Genomic DNA, 21,255 nt, shown 5'->3' on the forward strand with positions numbered 1-21,255 from the left:
GACAGAATATTACATTTTAATTTACATATGGGACATACAGTTACAAGTATCTTGTATTTGGACAGGTGACTTTAGACGAGGGTGAACTGCTGATCATTTAAGTAACCTAATCTTAAATGTTTTCTGATTGATAATGAGTGGATTATTATTATTTTTTTGAGACTGTGGCGTTCTTTTCAAGTGCCTTCAGAAAGTATTCACACCTTTTGACTTGTTCCACATTTTGTGTTACAGCCTGAAATTAATGTCAAAGTGGAATTATGTTTTTAGAGATTTTTTACAAATTAATAAAAAATGAAAAGCTTCAGTCAATAATTATGGCTAGCATAAATAAATTCAGAAGTAAAATGTGCTTAACAAATAGTGTTTAACATTACTGTTGAATGATTACTTAATCTCTACCCCACACATACAATAATCTGTAAGGTCCCTCAGTCAGGCAGGGAATTTCAAACACAGATTCAACCACAAAGACCAAGGTTTTCCAATGCCTCGCAAAGAAGGGCACCTACAGTATTATTGGCAGATGGGTAAAAATGAAAAAAGCAGACATTGAATATCCCTTTGAACATGGTGAAGTTATTTATTACACTTTGGATGTTGTATCAATACACCCAGTCACTACAAAGATACAAGCATCCCTTCCTAACTCAGTTGCCGGAGAGAAAGGAAACCTCTCAGGGGTTTCACCATGAGGCCAATGGCGACTTTAATACAGTTACAGAGTTTAATGGTTGAAATAAGAAAACTGAGGATGGATCAACAGCATTGTAGTTACTCCACAATACTAACTTAAATGACAGAGTGAAGAGAAGGAAGCCTGTACAGAATAAAACTATTCCAAAACATGTTTTTTTTTTTAAAAGGCACTAAAGTAAAACTGCAAAAAATGTGGCAAAGAAATACACTTCATGTCCTGAATACAAACGTTATGTTTGGGGCAAATCCAACACAACACATCACTGAGTACGACTCTTCATATTTTCAAGCATGGTGATGGCTGCATCATGTTATGGGTATGCTTGTCATCAGCAAGGACAGGGAGTTTTGGGGGGAGTTTAAAAGAAACATAATGGCTAAGCACAGGCAAAATCCTAGAGGAAAACCTGGTTCCGTCTGCTTTCCAACAGACACTGGGAGACAAATTCACCTTTCAGCAGTACAATAACCTAAAACACAAGGCTAAATATACACTGGAGTTGCTTTTTAGTTTTGTATTTTTTTGGAGGGCCTAGTTACAGTTTTGACTTAAATTGGCATTAAAATCAATGCCAAGACTTGAAAATGCCTGTCTAGCAATGATCAACAACCAACTTCACAGAGCTTGAAGAATTATTAAACTAATAATGTGCAAATATTTAACAATCCAGATGTGCAAAGCTCTTAGAGACTTACCCAGAAAGACTCAGAGATGTCATCGCTGACAAAGGTGATTCTAACACGTATTTACTCAGGGGTATGAATTATATATTTCTGTATTTAGTTTTCAATAAATTTGCAAAGATTTTGAAAATCTTTTCACTTTTTAATTATGGGGTATTGTGTGTAGATGGTTGAGATTTTTTTATTTTATTTTTCCATTTTGAATTCAGTCTGTAACACAACCAAATGTGGAATAAGTCAAGAGCTATGAATGCTTTCTGAAGGCACTGTATATATGTACTGTATATACACAGTACATGGTCTGATGGTCTGCAACAAGAGTCAGTGGATAGCAGAATGCCAGATTATGAATTGTTGAGAGATGTAACGTAAAAAATGTGAGAATGTTTCTTGAACACACATCACAAATTTACTATTTCCATAGTTACAGTTTGAGAGCAGTAAATCTCCCATTGAAAGTTCCCAGACCAACTGTGACTGATAATTTCCTATTATGGTATTTTAGAGTATCTGAATCTAAAGGATTGGTATGCTGCTCCTCCTTGTAAAAATGCTGTACATTGTTAAGGGCTTGTATTCAGCCGAGGCTAATTCATATTACTACCACTCACATGGCCAGCAGTGGGGCTGAACGTCTGTTGGTCAGGGGAGTGAGATGGGGTTGATTATACTCAGGAACTTTTACAGTGGCACCATTGAGAGCATCCTGACTGGTTGTATCATAGTCTGGTATGGCAACTGAGAAAGGACCAAAACATTTCCAAAAACTCCAGCCACCTGATACATGGACTGTTCTCCATGCTCCCATCCGACAGGCGGTACCTGTGCATCAAGGCTCAGACAGACTCCTAAACAGCTTCTACAAGACTATTAAATGGCTAACAACCACTGCTCTCCTGCAGACTATCCACACTGACTCTATGCCTATTCATAGGTCTCTACCCACTCAGATACAACCTACGCTGCTGCTAAAATGATTATTGATTAGATGTATTACTCCATTACACTGCTGTTCATTGATTATTGATTGCCATTACCATTCATATTTATCTATTTATCCTGCTACTGGTCCTGTTTACATGTATATAAATTCAGCAAAAAAAGAATCGTCCTCTCACTGTCAACTGCATTTATTTTCAGCAAACTTAACATGTGTAAATATTTGTATGAACATAAGATTCAACAACTGAGACATAAACTGAACAAGTTCAACAGACATGTGACTAACAGAAATTGAATAATGTGTCCCTGAAAAAAGGGGGTTCAAAATCTAAAGTAACAGTCAGTATCTGGTGTGGCCACCAGCTGCATTAAGTACTGCAGTGCATCTCCTCCTCATGGACTGCACCAGATTTGCCAGTTCCTGCTGTGAGATGTTACCCCACTCTTCCACCAAGGCACCTGCAAGTTCCCAGATATTTCTGTGGGGAATGGCCCTAGCCCTCACCCTCCGATCCAATAGGTCCCAGACGTGCTCAGTGGTATTGAGATCCGGGCTCTTCGCTGGCCATGGAAGAACACTGACATTCCTATCTTGTAGGAAATCACGCACAGAACAAGCAGTATGGCTGGTGGCATTGTCTTGCTGGAGGGTCATGTCAGGATGAGCCTGCAGGAAGGATATCACATGAGGGAGGAGGATGTCTTCCCTGTAACGCACAGCGTTGAGATTGCCTGCAATGACAACAAGCTCAGTCCGATGATGCTGTGACACACCACCCCAGACCATGATGGACCTGACGGACCCTCTACCTACAAATCGATCCCGCTCCAGAGTACAGGCCTTGGTGTAACTCTCATTCCTTCGACAATAAACGCAAATCCGATCATCACCCCTGGTGAGACAAAACCGCGACTCATCAATGAAGAGCACTTATTGCCAGTCCTGTCTGGTCCAGCTACGGTGGGTTTGTGCCCATACGTAACGTTGTTGCCGGCGATGTCTGGTGAGGACCTGCCTTACAACAGGCCTACAAGCCCTCAGTCCAGCCTCTCTCAGCCTATTGTGGACAGTCTGAGCACTGATGGAGGGATTGTGCATTCCTGGTGTAACTCGGGCAGTTGTTGTTGCCATCCTGTACCTGTTTCGCTGGTGTGATGTTCGGATGTACCGATCCTGTGCAGGTATTGTTACATTTGGTCTGCCACTGCGAGGACGATCAGCTGTCCATCCTGTCGCGCTGTCTTAGGTGTCTCACAGTACGGACATTGCAATTTATTGCCCTGGCCACATCTGCAGTCCCCATGTCTCCTTGCAGCATGCCTAAGGCACGTTCATGCAGATGAGCAGGGACCATGGGCATTTTTCTTTTGGTGTTTTTCAGAGTCAGTAGAAAGGCCTCTTTAATGTCCTAGGTTTTCATAACTGTGACCTTAATTGCCTACTGTCTGTAAGCTGTTAGTGTCTTAACGACCGTTTCGCAGGTGCATGATCATTAATGGTTCATTGAACAAGCATGGAAACCAGTATTTAAACCATTTACAGTGAAGATCTGTGAAGTTATTTGGATTTTTACAAATTATCTTTGAAAGACAGGGTCCTGAAAAAGGGACATTTCTTTTTTTGCTGAGTTTATTACCATTAGTATATTATCATAACTATTTATATATTCTGGTTACCAGTCACTTTTCAGCCCTGTTTACATGTACCTCCTACTTCCAGTCACTTTTTAAGTTTTTATTTATTTTAACTAGGCAAGTCAGTTAAGAACAAATTCTTATTTACAATGACAGCCTAGGAACAGTGGGTTAACTGCCTTGTTCAGGGGCAGAACAACAGGTTTTTACCTTGTCAGCTCAGGTACTTGATCTAGCAACCTTTCGGTTACTGGCCCAATGCTCTAACCACTAGGCTACCTACCGCCCCCATATAAACACACCTCAACCACTCCAGTACCCCTGCACATTGAATAAGGTACTGGCACTGACCTGTATATACAACCACTCCAGTACCCCTGCACATTGAATAAGGTACTGGCACTAACCTGTATATACTTGCATTCTTGTGTTCTTTAACTCTCATCGTACTTCTTGTGTTGTTTCTATTCGTACTTTTATTTTTTATTCTATTTTCTATTATTATCTCCACTATTATCACTGGATTGTTGGGAAAGAGCTCTCAAGGAAATACCTTTACTGTACTCTTTATACCTATTGTATGCTGTGCCCGTGGCGAATAAACATTGAAACTTGAAACAATCTGCTCACTTGAATAACTAAAAATAATTTGTATATACTTTTAAATGTTGAAAAAAAATACTTCCACTACAGTAAGCATGACTGATTATGTTGCTTGGTACTTAATCTACATGTATTCTTCATGGTCTTCATGTCTGCCATAACTGTGCATTTACTTATAGTTAAGTAAAGCTGTAGGATTTTAATTTGATCGCCTTGTTGCAGGAGAACTTTCGTGCAATGCAGGACATTTAAAACTTGTAGTGAATTTGATCCTGGACATCCTGATGGGCCGCCCCCAAGTGGTGAGGGTAGGCAACAACGCATCCTCCACGCTGATCCTCAACACAGGGGCCCATCAGGGGTGCATGCTTAGTCCCCTCCTGTGCTCCCTGCTCACCCATGACTGCGTGGCCATGCACAACTCCAACACCATCATTAAGTTTGCCGACGACACAACGGTGGTAGGCCTGATCACCTACAACAATGAGACAGCCTATAGTGAGGAGGTCAGAGACCTGGCAGTGTGGTGCCAGGACAACAACCTCTCCCTCAACTTGAGCAAGACAAAAGAGCTGATCATGGACTACAAGAAAAGGAGGGCCGAACACACCCCCATTCACATCAACAGGGTTGTAGTGGAGCGGGTTGAGAGCTTCAAATTACTTGGTGTCGACATCATTAAGGACCTATCATTGTCCAAACACACCAACAGTCGTGAAGAGGGCACGACAACGCCTATTCCTCCTCGGGAGGCTGAAAAGATTTGGCATGGGACCTCAGGTTCTTAAAAGGTTATACAGCTGCACCATTGAGAGCATTCTGACTGGTTGCATCACCGCTTGGTATGGCAACTGCCCGGCATCCGACAGCAAGGAGCTACAGAGGGTAGTGCGCACGGTAGCTCGGCCCCAGTACATAACTGGGGCCGAGCTTCCTGCAATCCAGGACCTCTACACCAGGCACCTAAAATTCTCAGACTCCAGCCACCCAAATCATAGACCATTCTCTCTGCAACCACACGGCAAACAGTACTAGAGCAACAGGTCTGGGACCAAAAGGCTCCTTAGTGGTTTCTATACCCAAGCCATAAGACTGCTGAACAGTTAATAAAGTGTCTACCCAGAATATTTGCTTTGACCCCCAGGTTTCTTATTTTTTTAACTGACTCTTGTACAGGCTTGATGTACAGTACCAGTCAAAAGTTTGGACACACCTACTCATTCAAAGTTTTATTTTTATTTTACTATTTTCTACATTGTAGAATAATAGTGAAGATATCCAAACTATGAAATAACACATGGAATCATGTAGTAACCAAAATAGTGTTAAATAAATCAACATTTATTTTATATTTGAGATTCTTCAAATTAGCCAACCTTTGCTTTGATGACAGCTTTACACACTCTTTCTATTCGCTCAACCAGCTTCATGAGGTAGTCACCTGTAATGCATTTCAATGACCAGGTGTGCCTTGTTAAATGTTAATTTGTGGATCCTTTTTTTCCAATCAGTTGTGTTGAGCCAATCAGTTGTGTTGTGACAAGGTAGGGTGGTATACAGAAGATAGCCCTATTTGGTAAAAGACCAAGTCCATATTATGGCAAGAACAGATAAAATAAGCAAAGAGAAACGACAGTCCATCATTACTTTAAGACATGAAGGTCAGTCAATACAGAACATTTCAAGAACTTTGAAAGTTTCTTCAAGTGCAGTCGCAAAAACCATTGAGCACTATGATGAAACTGGCTCTCATGAGGACCGCCACAGGAAAGGAAGACCCAGAGTTACCTCTGCTAAAGAGGATAAGTTAGAGTTAACTGCACCTCAGATTGCAGCCCAAATAAATGCTTCACAGAGTTCAAGTAACAGACACATCTCGACAATAACTGTTCAGAAGAGACTGTGTGAATCAGGCCTTCATAGTTTAATTGCTCCAAAGAAACCACTACTAAATGACACCAATAGGAAGAAGAGACTTGCCTGGGCCAAGAAACATGAGCAAGTGACATTAGACCGGTGGAAATCTGTCCTTTGGTCTGAGTCCAAATTGGAGATATTTGATTCCAACCGCTGTGTCTTTGTGAGACACAGAGTAGGTGAACGGATGATCTCCGCATGTGAGGATACCACCGTAAAGCATGGAGGAGGAGGTGTGATGGTGTGGGGGGTGCTTTGCTGGTGACACAATCTGTGATTTATTTAGGATTCAAGGCACACTTAACCAGCATGGCTACCACAGCATTCTGCAGCGATATACCATCCCATCTGGTTTGCGCTTAGTGGGACTATAATTTGTTTTTCAACAGGATAATGACCCAATACACCTCCAGGCTGTGTAAGAGCTATTTGACCAAGAAGGAGAGTGATGGAGTGCTGCATCAGATTATCTGGCCTCCACAATCACCCGACCTCAACCCAACTGAGATGGTTTGGGAGGAGTTGGACTGTAGAGTGAAGGAAAAGCAGCCAACAAGTGCTCAGCATATGTGGGAAATCCTTCAAGACTGTTGGAAAAGTATTCCTCGTGAAGCTGGTTCAGAGAATGCCAAAAGTGTGCAAAGCTGTCATCAAGGCAAAGGGTGGCTATTTGAAGAATCTCAAATCTCAAATCTATTTTGATTTGTTTAACACTTTTTTGGTTACTACGTGATTCCATATGTGTTATTTCATAGTTTTGATTTCTACACTATTATTCTACAATGTAGAAAATAGTAAAAATAAAGTCTCAAACCACAAACTTAACCCCCCCCCCCCCCCCCCCCCCACACACACACATGCATATTGACGCCACACACACACCCATTCCCATTCCTTCACATTCTTCAAATATGCAGCTGCTACTTTTTGTTTATTATCTATGCATAGTCACTTTTACCCCTACCTACATGTACATATTACCTCAATTACCTTGACTAATCCGTACCACTGCGCATTGACTCGGTACTGGTACCCTTGTATATAGCCTAATTATTGTTATTTTAATGTGATACTATTTCTCCACTAGTTTAGCAAATTTTTCTTACTAACTTTTTAAAAACTCTGCATTGTTAGTTAAGGGCTCGTAAGTAAGCATTTAACGTAAAAGTCTACACTTGTTGTATTCGGCACATGTGACAAATGCACATTTATTTTATTTTCATTTGAGGTTTAAAAAGGCTTGATTTTCCCTTTCAAAAAATGTATCAACCCCTACCAAAATTTCCATAAATTATACTCCACATAATAATTCATATTTTCTGTTGCTGCAGCCTGCAGGATTATTTTCCTGCTGTAGCAAACTGGCTCAAAATAAGTTCCTATATCTGTAACTTCAAAGCAACAAGTCTCAAGTCTCAATCATACAGGCTTGTTGGTCTGGGAAAACCACTTAGGAAACCACAAATGGGGTAGACACACTTCTACTAAAAAGGGTGAGGTTGAACATTGTCTGCTTCAGATTGCTTTACTACCCTGTACTGAACAGATGGTGTGTGATAAGGGGACCACAACCTTGCTAATCTACACACCCACCCTCGGTGAAGAATACACCCTACTTTACTATTTGATGGGATTACAGCACTATGGCCCAGCCCAGTAAAAATCTACATTTACTACCAAACACTGGTATTGAATAGCACCACATACCACCAAAACTATTTTTTTTTTTTTAATCGAACAAACCAGAGCGGGGTAAATCTGTTTACTTTGTTAATTCAGTTTACCTCATGCAATATGGCATACAGTATGCAGTGTCATATGCATTTAACATCATAAGTAGGATTACCATTGACAAATAAAACTCATAGAAAAAAAGGCTTGGAAAAGAAAGTGCTACATCACTATCCTCATGACATACATCAGCAGGGGTTTTAATGTGCAGCAGCCTAGCCTGTTTCCACTCCTTGTAGGCTTCTCCATGTTAGCAGCACTCAGCTCATGTTGATGATATTTTGAGTGATTTCTCATGCCACATGCTGTATTATATTGGCAATGTAGGTTGTTTTAATAAGGGTAAACATGTATTACTTTTGAAATAGACAGGAATCAATGACCTTTGTGACCCCTTTGTCCATATTATGATCAATGAGGTTGTTATTTAAGTTGCCCAGGGTTGAACCGGTCAATGGCCCATCACTGCATTGGGTGAAAGGAGGGAGGAGCGACTTTCTCAAAATTAACAGTAATCTGCTGGGCTCGGTCACGTTGTCAACAAAGCAGCAGCATGATGCATCTTCCAGAAACACAACTTTTCCATAAAACAAATGTTATAAGTTTCACTGGGAAGGCAGATAACACGTTTTTTTCCTAAAGCAATCACCTTTGCATGGGAAAACACAGAATCCTACTAATTCCACGTTTTTAACTAAGTCATTTTTGTTTTGAGCAGACTTCGCCGTTTGACAGAGCGGCGTACCTGGCTCACGTCTGGGAGGTAGCCCGGTTCCAAATCGAATGCGATCAAATTTCCGCCGGTGCAACACGAGCGCCCGGACGAGATTAATCGAGCCCCCTCATTGAAAAGCGCTCTCAATTCTGTAAACTGGCTAGCACTAGTGGGCTACTTTTCATTGGACAATTCCGGCTGTTGGTTCCGCCTCATTTTCGATTTTCTGGATGTTCATTGCTCAAACTTGACAGCTATCGTGTATTCTTCTGACGTCATGTAGGCGCTGGAACTCGTTTATAATGTTGTGGTTGTCCATGCCGCCGATTCAGTGCTTGTTTGTAAAGATCTCCTTTTGATCAGTCTCCCCCGCATGGAGTTGCGTGCCGACCCGGTGGTGGCAACCTTGGACATGTCTGAGATTAAGGTTAAAGATGGGGAGCCTTCGGAAGGCGACGGTGACTACGAGAGTTTACCAGCTCATGCCTCATTGACAATCCACATGACAGCAGGAGCCGTGGCTGGAATCCTGGAGCACACGGTGATGTACCCCGTGGACTCTGTCAAGGTAGGCTTGCTAGCCCATCAGCCATGTGATGTGCTCAATAACCATTTTCATTCGTGTCATTATGCATTTCTGCTTTCCAACTCATCAGCAATCAGGGGAGGAAATAACCTTACCAGTTTAAATGTGTGAACGCTAGGTAGTTGGCTAGCTAGCTAGACGCTAGCGCTAATTAGCCAGCTACTAGCCAGCCAATTTACGCGTTATGAGACATGCCTTTGCATAGCAAGACACTCGCTCGCATATGTGAAATCCTCCCTGAAAGTACTCACCCTGTTAATGAAACATCATGCAATTGAACCTTTCCAGTATTTAGCCGCACACTTAGCTACAGCTGCTAACTAGCTAAGTTAGCTAGCTTGTTTGCTAAAACTTTTAAATCCAACAACCTTCAAGTTCAGAGTGAAGCATGGACTTGTAGACATAGTTATCTGACATTACCCACTCAGTGCCCATTTGTTCTATACAACTCTTTATCTTACCCACATCTGAACTTATTAAACTGGTTGTCAGACAATTGAGGCAAACAGGTGAAGGTCACATGGCTGTGTGCCAGGTTAGAGCAGTCAAAGATGCTCACATTTAGGTGACATTGTGGCCAACTGTAGCTAGTGGTTATTGTAAAATATACTAAACCAAATCATTTATTTCTGGACTAGTCAAAGTTTTTATAGCCTTCTAGGTAACCTATAGTATAAGAGGACATACAAGTAATGAGTAATTGGCTTTGAACTGTGTACCCCGCTATGCCCCTAATTGCATACCAGTAGTTTCCCAGATCATTCAGTGAAGTTCATTCATACATTTTTATTTAAGTACATTGCATGTACATTGAAACATGTTTGACTTGCCACATCAATAGAGAACACTGACTACCTACAGAGAATAAAGCTTGTGGCAAAAAAAAGGCATAGGCTACATGGTCCAACATTTTTAATCAGTCAGACCATCAGAATGAGATGATCGGACATGGAGCCAAATTAGCCTGTGTGTCAACAGGGTTACACAAGTCATTGTCGCCACTTCCTCCTATGTAACTGCAAGAATCTGTAGTTGGACCTTTCATGCTGCCCATCTTACAACTCAAGGTTTTAGAGCCAGACTTTACACGTCTAGTCAACACAGCCAAACCTAGCCACAGTGTTTCATTAACTCAGCTGCTGGGTTGTTCCACCAATTAGGTGCCTTTTTGAGTACTGTAACTTGGTGAGAAAAAGTTGTATTTCACCTAATTTTAACATTCTGTCATAAAGATCACATGTTCAACTTGTTCAATTAACAAACAAAAAATGTTTTCCCCTCGAGGCAAAAAAATAAATGACTTAAGTGCAAAATAAAGTGACAGGGTTGAAAATCCCCTTGTGACAGGGGAATGGAAGCTGCTTGTGTGAAACAGGGAGGGGCAATTGAATGCAAGCTTCACAAAACATTTTACATTGTTAAAACATTTCTAGCCTGTCTATGGGTAATAGACATGTGTTATGCTCGAGATGTGTTATGCTCGACCCGCTCAGTGTTCCACCACAAAACACCAGAAAATGTAGTAAAAGAGTAGAAGCAGCTCACTATGATTTGGCTATTCAATGTTTCTTTTAGAATTTCATTTTTCAAAAGGAATAGTTTCACCATATTAAAATGTGTTAAATTCACGTAACAGGATTGACCTTAAAATGGAGGACAGGTTTTTTTAACCTTAAAATGAATCACTAATCAAATGAACTAAGTAATATTCAGAAATCACTGTCAAAGCAACAAGATTAACGAGGGCTTTACAATAATGTTGAAGTGCGTTAATCTTCCTAGAAGTCAGAGGATGCACAGAGGGACATGTCAAAATGCTGCATTTTGGCACTTTAGCAAGTCTTATTCCTCTTAAAATTAAATATTGGTGCACAATTTCTACTTAACGTATCAAATGGATGCAAAAGGCACTCATTTTGTGGACGACCCTGCTATGAACTTATTTTTTTTATGAAGGTAAGGTTTAGAGTTAAGTAGATATAATATAGGCCTACTTCTAGTAACTATACGTCCATCTGTGCTACTAGTAGAAGTGTTATCTTCATGTCCCAATGGGCGTAAGCATTTGGAATCAGTCAGAAAAAGGGTGTGTGCACTGTCTTTCTCTTATACAGCTGATTAGCAAACTGCCATACAGCCTCTGCAAGCCATGGGATTAACTCCTGAAATGCATTTACACTCATGCCATGCACACACATTTAATCATTACTTTTCATTTAAAAGAAACACAGAATACACTGACGTCCACAGCCACCAGTAGGATCTGGTCTCCCAGTTCTATCACAGTAGGGTGACTTTAACCGCTACAGTGTGTGAGGTTTCTCAGGCTTCTGAAGTTAGCTTGCTACTGATGAGTCACTCCCTGCTGAAGAGAAACGGAGATTCCCTGCCCCATGTCTACACTACAACATCCATTCATTGTCATGGAAGAGTGGGGAAAAAAACAGTACTTCTTATGCTGGCCATAGAACCTTAATGAATTGTGCTGTCGCCAGCCCTGCATTTCTCTCCAGCCCAAAACAAGCAGGATGAGCTGGTGCGGTTTTTCCACTCCAGTGCCCAATGGGTCCCCTTCCTCCTCGCCAGTTGGAAGGGTGCCATTAATGTTAAAACTGAAAGAGTTTTTGAACCAAAATCTTCTGTAAGAAATACAGTTACTGAAACTATTTGAGTTGATCAGGTGGCTGTATTGGAGATGGGAGTTGGCGTATAGTTGTGTTATAATGGCTTCAGAGTTAGCCTAGCCCTAGATCCTGGTAGCATATATTTACTCATAGTTTTATTACTGTGTCATCACCAAAATGTCTTATGTTGAGAAATCTACTGCTTCCTCTTATGAAGTAGTTCTTCAAGGTCCAATGCAGCTGTTTTTTATCTCAATATCAAATCATTTCTAGTAAAAAAATAAGTACCTTACTGCGATTTCTTTTCAATTAAAATGTTAGAACAACGCTTCTTTGTGAAGAGCAATTTCTCAAGCAAGAATTTATCTAGGACTGCGAGTGAGGTGCCTCATTGTACGAGACTAATGGGAGGGATATGTAACCTGAAGTAGCTGTTATTGGCAGAGAGGTTTGGAACCCACTTTGTTATTGGTCTATTAACTTATATTGTCAGGCAGGCCAAAACACCATCCCACCAAAGCAGGCTGAAATTTCCAGCGGCCTTTTCAAACCGCTCTTACGTTTAAAGGGCGTTGTCATTTTCACAATTTCAGTATTATTCCAACCTCTTAGTGTGGAAATGTATTTAAAACACAGGAAAATCACATCTTTGACTGCTCTGTGCCTTTAAGCCCATCAGGAATGCATTTCCTGGTAGTAAACTAAGATCAGTGGCAGTAGAACAACGCAAACAAATGACTCATTGTGTGCCATGCAGCAGATTTATTTCTCCTAATTATTACATTGTTGGAGATTTTACATTACTTAATTGTCGGACAAGGTGAGGAAATAAACCAAATGAAGTAAGGTCCCCAAGTTTGTCTAATATTCAATCAACAGGCTAGTTTCCTGGTTCTTTGGCACGGCACAGCCAGAAAGAGTAGCCATTTTAATGGCCAGAGGCGTTGTACCGTCACTGTGATAAACGCCAACTGGGATAAAGCTAGCTCTGTTTTGTCAAGTTGCCTAATGATTACAGACAGAGGCAGGCAGTCTCTCTCTCTCTGCAAGGCTGAGCCCAGAAGTACTTAATGAGCATAGAGTATCAAAAAATAGTAAGATGTTTGACAGCAGTCTCATTCTGTACTCTTCACCTCTTTGCTCAATTTCTTTTTTAGAAACATTTCGCTTCAGTGGTGCTTAAGAGGGACACTTGTCACTTAAAGTATGATCTGCCAGGGGGTGGCCAGAACCTGGGCAGAGGTCCAGCATGTATCAGTATTACAGCTTTGAGCCCCCTTCCCACCTACCGTCTGCAGGTAGATCTCATTCTCCACACATATCAACTGCTTGTGTGTTTTATTTTCTTCCCCTTAGAGCTCAACTACTGTAGCACTTCTGCAGGAATGTGATTATATTATTATTAAAGTAAATAGTATTAAATCTAAACCTTCAAAATGGTATATTTGTCTGTAATACAGTACATCATGCACCCTAACTGATATCATGCAGAGATAATCCTGTGAAGCTGTCCTGTGTGGTGGTTTCTCTAGAGCAAAGCTGCTAAGTAGATGGAATTACTTGGATGAGATAATAACATAATGGGGAGGTAAGCTGCAGACATGCAGTAGGCTTGCTGCTGGTAACTAAGGGCTGAATCCTAACTCACTCAAGGATTAGGCCTACATTGTTAAATAGTGAGCCACTTTAGTGAGCCAGGTTTTCCCGAGTAGAGCCTTTTTTTGTTTACAAAAGTACGCTCACTAGGCTAACTTGTTTGTCCCCTTGTGACAATATCTCTCTGTTCTCCCAGGCGTCGATCAGATGCGGAAAAAAGGTTAACACAAAAACCTTAACCGTTGAGGACCAGAGCTGCCCACATATTGGAGTAGGATCAAAGTCCTTGTACGGAATTGTTTGAGCAAATCTGCACGTACGCGTGTTTGATAAATGAATGAAGGTCGTTGTTTCCAGTTCAATTGTCTAATCTTGTCTCTGGCTAGTTGGTGTGCCTTGTTATGGTGGGTAGGCAAGTTTATTCCATACCTTTTGCCTAAGTAATAACAGTACTATCTATATATATCTATATATATCTCTCTCTCAAACATTAGGAACACCTTCCTAATATTGAGTTGCACCCTCTTTTGCCCTCTGAACAGCCTCAATTTGCCGGTGCATGACTCTACAAGGTGTCGAAAGCGTTCTACATGGATGCTGGCCCATGTTGACTCCAATGCTTCCCACAGTTGTCAAGTTGGCTGGATGTCCTTTGGGTGGTGGACCATTCTTGATTCACACGGGAAACTGTTGAGTGTGAAAAACCCAGCAGCATTGCAGTTCTTGACACAAACTGGTGCGCCTGGCACCTACTACCATACCCTGTTCAAAGGCACTTAAATATTTTGTCTTGCCCATTCACCCTCTGAATGGCACACATACACAATCCATGTCTCAAGGCTGAAAAATCCTTCTTTAACCTGTCTCCTCCCCTTCATCTACACAGATTTGAAGTGGACAAGTGACATCAATAAGGGATCATAGCTTTCATCTAGATTCACCTGGTCAGTCTTTCATGGAAGGAGCAGGTGTTCATGTTTTGTATACTCAGTGTATAGTTGTATAGACTACAGATAAGACATTGGATTCACCCTTTCAAAGATGCGTTGAGAGATAAATGCGAGATAAGTAATGTCACCTAGAAGTAAAAGATGACTACAGAAGCAGTCTTGAATGCACATGCAGAAATCATTGTCTCCTTGAGGTAGAGCTCAACAATGTCTGTGATTTGTATCGAGTTTTAGTTCAGTTTGACAAACTCAAAGTTGTATGAACCCCTCAAGCCTCCAGATGTATCTGAAGGAAATGTAATTGATATTTTATTGTTGGGGCGGTGGAAGGAAACGCAAGGCAATATGCAAAGAAAGATAAAAATGGCTTGTCTTTTGGGCTAAATAAAAACATTGTTTGTGCTGTCCAAATAACTTGGCGTGTCAGGGTATAACAAAACTGCCACAGCCCCCCATCCTAGGCCTGGGACAGACACACATCACTCAGAAAGGACATGAGTTCTGCCAAGAACAGATATTATCAAAAACATGATGAGACATCCGATCACTGGAGAAACAATTACCTCAGAAACAGACAGCCTAGGTGAGTGTGTAGGTTTGACTACAGTCTGTAGTTTAGCAGGTTGTATAGCCTACTTCATGAGAAGTAGGCGATCTCACTTAAAATATCCCTCTTCTTTCTCTAGACCAGGATGCAAAGTTTGCAGCCAGACCCTAAGGCTCAGTACAGCAGCGTGTATGAGGCCCTAAGAAGGATCATCCGGACGGAGGGTCTCCTCAGACCCCTGAGGGGCCTCAACATCACAATGCTGGGGGCCGGCCCTGCCCACGCCCTCTACTTTGCCTGCTACGAACATGTCAAGCGTACACTCAGCGAGGTCATTCAGAATGGAGGAAACAGCCACATAGCCAATGGTGCAGTACAGTTCTGTTTCCCTTGGAATTCTAACTTGCATTACATACTGACCACTGGAAGGTCAGGGAACATGGCACAGGAAGAAGTTAATTGTTTTGGTAGTTGTGCTGGCAGTTTTGATAAACTAACAGTATAAAGAATTGGCTTGGTGAGAACTGATGTATTATTACGTGAGGTATTGTATGTTGATGGGTGGTTACATGCGGAGGCCTGACTGACTGTCTTTGTTCCAACTAGGACTGGCAGGCTGTGTGGCCACTGTGCTGCATGATGCAGTCATGAACCCAGCTGAAGGTAAGGCTTTCAAAGGGGGCTTTGTTTTTTTTGTGACTTTTTCAATTAGAAATCGAGATGGTAACAAGCCGTTCTAGCGGGGGGGGGGGGGTTATACAGTATATTAACCCCCTTCTCTTTGTTCCCTGTCTGTGGTGGTGCTGTCCTTCATGGTGTCTTAGTGGTGAAACAGCGGATGCAGATGTACAACTCTCCCTACCGGAACCTGTTGGACTGCGTTGGGACTATACAGCGCACTGAGGGGCTCACAGCCTTCTACCGCAGCTACAGCACACAGCTGGCCATGAACATTCCCTTTCAGGCTGTCCACTTCATGACCTATGAGCTGATGCAGGAGCGGCTCAACCCCCACAGACAGTACCACCCCGGTAGCCACGTGCTGTCTGGGGCTGCGGCGGGGGCTGTGTCTGCAGCCATAACCACCCCGCTGGACGTGTGTAAGACCCTGCTCAACACACAGGAGAACGTAGCGCTCAGCTCCATACACATCAGTGGTCACCTCACAGGCATGGCCAACGCCTTCAGGACAGTGTATCGCCTCGGTGGCGCGGCTGCCTTCTTCAAAGGAATCCAGGCCCGGGTCATATACCAGATGCCCTCTACTGCCATCGCCTGGTCAGTCTATGAGTTCTTTAAGTACGTCCTGACCAAGCAGCAGATGGAGCGAGAGGCTGGGCCAGCTGGCCCAGTCTGAGGAAGGGCTGTGGAGACCGCGATGTGACCACACCTGTACTAGAGGCTCCTGGTTCTCCTGTGGAATCAATGCAAAAAGCCTCATGGTGACATCGTGTTCATAATTTATATCTGTGTGCTTTTGTATAATAACTCAAAGGGAAGTCACTGCAATGGAGGAAGTTTGAAAGACTTGCTGTGGTACACCGTGGCACTCCTTACCCTTCACTTTCCTACCCAGCAAGCCCTTCCATTGTGCACTGTCATTCATTAGAGGAGTGAAGGCTGTTACAGGAACTGCATAGAGATGTATACAGAGAAAAGGTCATCTTCATATGGCTATAGGCCCTTTTCCCAAATCACCCGTTCACTAAGCACACAACACTACCAACTTGGTCTATCACTATCTGGTGACAGTATTTTCATGATTATGTTGGGTTACATTCATACAGTATGTTGTAGATCTGATATGGGAACTTTTTATTTATTTGATTTGCTTACCAGGGCTTGCATTTTATGGATTTGGAAGAGACACATAGCTGTTTGCTTGTTTTATTTCCTTGTGTATTTATAAAGGACTGATTTATTGAACACATTCCTGAGTTTCGCTGCACAGTAGACACAATTGCGCTTTCAAAGTGCCTCTTTAGCATTGAAGGCAGCCACAACTTCAAAGCTGTTTGTGTTGTCCAGGTCCTTAATAGAAACGGATTGGATCCGTCACCATTAACATAATCATTGTTTGCCATTGAAATGTAGATTAAATCATATGATCTTTATATATTACCTTTTCATCAATCATAGCAAGAAACCACTCATCAAAACCAAATGTACTGAAATAGGACCATGTTATTTTTCCTTGGCCAGAAGGTTGGTATCGTACAATGTGCCTATAATCTGAGCTAGCCTAAACCTTTCAAGATGAGGGCCTTTTTTCTATTCTGTGTTGGAAGTGCAGTTCTGAGAGTTACATTTCCTTTTGGCTGAACCCCTAAATGTTGTGCTGGGTTTTTTTCACTTTAGATAGGTCTTCATTCAAACCTCTGCGCCAGTCAAAGTCTGCAGTAGATTAGTAGTTCAGTTTCAGTAGTTTATTTTTGACCACACAGTGAAGTGAGTATTGCCTCCCTTTCCTGAGAGGTTACTAGAATCCCTCTCAATAATAAAGGTGTATAGGCCATAACAGCCCAAATATTAGCCTTGTTTGAGCGCAGTAGTATGCTCTGGACTCTCACCAATGTGAGTGTTAGAGTATGTTATATAACAATCTGTTGCAGAGAAGAGGCAGCGTTTGTATATTTTAGTGAGCGATTGTTTCCCAGGAGGCATTTCATTATGCAGGTCCTCAGGTGAACCAAACCTTTAAGAGGCTGGTGGCATGGACCGCCTCATCTCTGCATTCAGACACATCTGTGATGTTCATATTTAGCTTTTGAGTAAAATATCATGCTTGTAATAATGTACTTAGTTTAAATCTCTATTAGAGGGATTTTATGTGAGATGAGCAAATTTGACATTCTCAAAACTACTATTTATAAAAAAAATAAAAAAATAAACATTCAATGTTCCAGACAGCAGAATTTGGAATGAGTACCACTGCAGCCCAGGGCAGTTAATCGGGCGACTCCTTTAAGCATTGGGTACAGTCTGGGACAATGGGTCCATTACTAATGGGTTACCAGGTCAGCTGGTTGGCACGCTCTATTTATTAGAATTGTTTTGGCCCATTTTAGTCACTTCCTGTGCTCTCCCTGCTCTCTTCCCAGCCTCTTGGCTCTGAGTTTTCCGCTCAGAAGGCAGACATTCCTCCACATATTGCTGTAATCCACAAAGCTGCAAGATTTGTTTGTTTGCTTTTAATTAAATGTTGTTGGGGTTTTTTCACCAGTGAAGTACAGATGGTTCTATGAGATCGCCGAAGGTCACAATCCCTCAAATATAGGTTTATTCCTTGTTAAAAATCCCAAAGATATGCATTGTATTGTATGATTCCTATTTGCAAACCTGTAGTGGTGAACATACCTGTAAAATTAAGCACTCACTCTTGTCCTCGTACTTATTGGCAGTCCTCTCATTCCAAGCATAATCTGCAACCAAAAATGCTTTAGCTTCTTATTCTTTGGACTACTTTAGTTGAGCTAGTCATTTAGCTGTCTTGAGGCTTATTGCCTTATGATGTTTAAAAAGTCACTTTGTGCCTCCAGCATTTTTCATAAGAGGTAGAGATGAGAATTTCTTCAAATGTTTCTGTGAAGGCTGAAGTGTTTGGTTAAAGGGGACATTTAGTCTGAACTGAGACTAGCAGGTGAGCAGTGGTCAAACCTACAATGTTGCAGTATTCATAATGGAGAGAAGTTGGCACACTGCATGACCATTTCTCTATATTTCAATTTTAAGTCCTTTTGAGCCCTGTGGGTGGGTGTTTTTATAGAGTTACACAGATGTTTTTGCTAAATATCACAGCTATTGTTTATGTAAATGAATATGCAACACAGTAACACATTTTAGGTTGATTAAAGTCAATCTTGTTGACAACAATACTGGACAGCTGAAGGTTCATTCATTTGATGTTTCTGGCATATCGTTTATCACTATTTATGAAAAGGGGAACTCCAGACAAATGTAATGTATGTTACTTACTATACAAATGAAATGCCATTTCTGTTCTATGCATTTCATTCAATTTTAATGAAATCTTATTTTTTAAGAAATGCTGGTCATACAGTTGATAGAATTAATTCCATTAAAAACCACTCGCCAGATATTTCAACCCCCCCCCCTCTTCAAACAACACTGCTCCTATGTGTTAATGTTGAGCAGAACGGACCTTTTCTAAGAAACTTGGAGATAGAAATGGATAGTTACATGGAATGGATGGAAATCAAATGGTCATTAGACTAATCTGGTTCAGGTATTGACTCTTATTTACTTTAGCTTCTGAATCATTTTTGATAAAGTATCCACAGGTTTTGTTCAGACACATTACATTAGCCCTAGAGATCTAAGGAAAAATAAGTCTTAAACCCATGCTTATTGTCTAGCTTGTATAACTTGACTGTGATCATTTCAATATAATGTACTTTTAATTATTATGTATGCCCCATGAATAAGAGTGATTGTGTTAATGGAGATTTGGTGAATTTATATCTTATCTAGGGATGTTCATCATGTTACATCTTTGCTGCTTTTTTGCGCACAACAAAACGCCGGGGGAAACTGGGAAGATTTATGACTAGAGTGCCATCTACAGCACAAGAATGTTAAATGATTGTGGTAATGCTGCTACAGTGTATATAACACTGGAGCTTAAATAAAATGCAGGTGATAAATGATGTATGTACTGGATTCTATTATTATTGTTAAACAATGTGATTTAATGGAGTGAGAGCCCTCAGTGACAGTCTTAAAGTATGTGGGAAGACCAGTCTGTACCTTGCATTAGAACCAATAGAGGGCGCTATAGTTCATAATGGATAGTCACCTCAAAGCACACTGCTCACATGAGTGTTGTTAGAGTTGTAGCCAGGTGTCTATTTCTGAAAATGATGTGTGGTTGTTAATAATCTATGGTGAGAGTTTGAAAAAATTATTTGTTTAATCGTTGCAATTGATAAGGTATATTGACCTATATGCCTTTTGAAATGACCTCATTTCGTCTCTTACCTATGCTTTGACCTTTAAATTTTTTTTTAAAGCTTTTGTGACTTGAATATCATCTAAAATAACTTACTTCATATAGGCTCTGAAAGCGATGCGACATTACAGCACTTCCGGGGTCAGTCCCCTAAACTTTTGAATGGGCTTATCGATTGTCATAAAATTCGTGAAAATATGGTCATTTAAGATGTATATAAAATTGTGTTTGTGGATGAATTTACAAATGCCAGATGCCTTTTTAAGAAGTTTTTGTGCTGAAGACCAATGCGCTACATTTTTGCCCGTTGAAGACCATTCAAAAAGCCTATGACAGTTTGACACGGCTACTTCCTGGAAAATGCAGTATCACTTTTTTATAGCGTATTGTTATAACTGTATGCTATTATACATTAACTACAATGCTATGAATGTAATCACTAACCACTCACACATAATATGAGGACAGGGCATAAAATCAATGACAACCATCTGACGAGTCGGATGCAAGAGCATATCTGCTGATGGGAGAAAAAAGGAGCTATGCTGGTGCCATGGTACGTACATCAGGGATCCAGTTTCACCGCTGTCCAGGGAAGTTTATGAGTCTTCCCTTGTGCAACAATCAGGGCTGATTTAAACCACTATCAGCTCCAGCAAATTTGTTAGCCAGTCACGGCATATTGGAGCACTGACAATGCCTGTCTTTGTGGTGGAGTTCGGTTTTTCCCTGTCTTTAAAGGAAGTCATCTCTTTGTTTTCCAAAGTATGAGTGGGTACCATGAAGAGCAGCATGATGGCGTCACGACCACACTGTGCTGAATCTTAAGGGCCAATCAGAGTCACGGGGTGATAGGACAGACCGTTAAATCACAGAGCTAAACGGAGGAAAAGGGTAGGTATTATTATTTTTTTTGTACAATTTTTCATTGTCTATTTGTTTCTGTTCAGACATTAGGGGCACATTTCCATGAACTCTCACTTCACTTTAGTCATTATAGATATACTTCAAAGCAATATTTATTTCTTCATTATTGATATCACAGGCATGAGTGTTA

At 41.2% G+C, this 21,255-nt stretch overlaps 1 protein-coding gene across 1 annotated transcript; it reads left to right on the forward strand.

The window, feature by feature from the left end:
* The first annotated feature begins 8,764 nt into the window (after nucleotides 1-8,764).
* Nucleotides 8,765-19,896, forward strand: slc25a37 (solute carrier family 25 member 37). Its single transcript, XM_014160158.3, has 4 exons — nucleotides 8,765-9,494; nucleotides 15,369-15,597; nucleotides 15,836-15,892; nucleotides 16,054-19,896. Exons 1-4 carry the CDS (start codon nucleotides 9,300-9,302, stop codon nucleotides 16,584-16,586), a joined length of 1,014 nt encoding a protein of 337 aa, XP_014015633.1. The 5' UTR covers nucleotides 8,765-9,299; the 3' UTR covers nucleotides 16,587-19,896.
* The last annotated feature ends 1,359 nt before the right edge of the window (nucleotides 19,897-21,255 follow it).

The sequence above is a fragment of the Salmo salar genome, chromosome 20 (genome assembly GCF_965601325.2).
Source record: "Salmo salar chromosome 20, fSalSal1, whole genome shotgun sequence".
Lineage (NCBI taxonomy): Eukaryota > Metazoa > Chordata > Actinopteri > Salmoniformes > Salmonidae > Salmo > Salmo salar.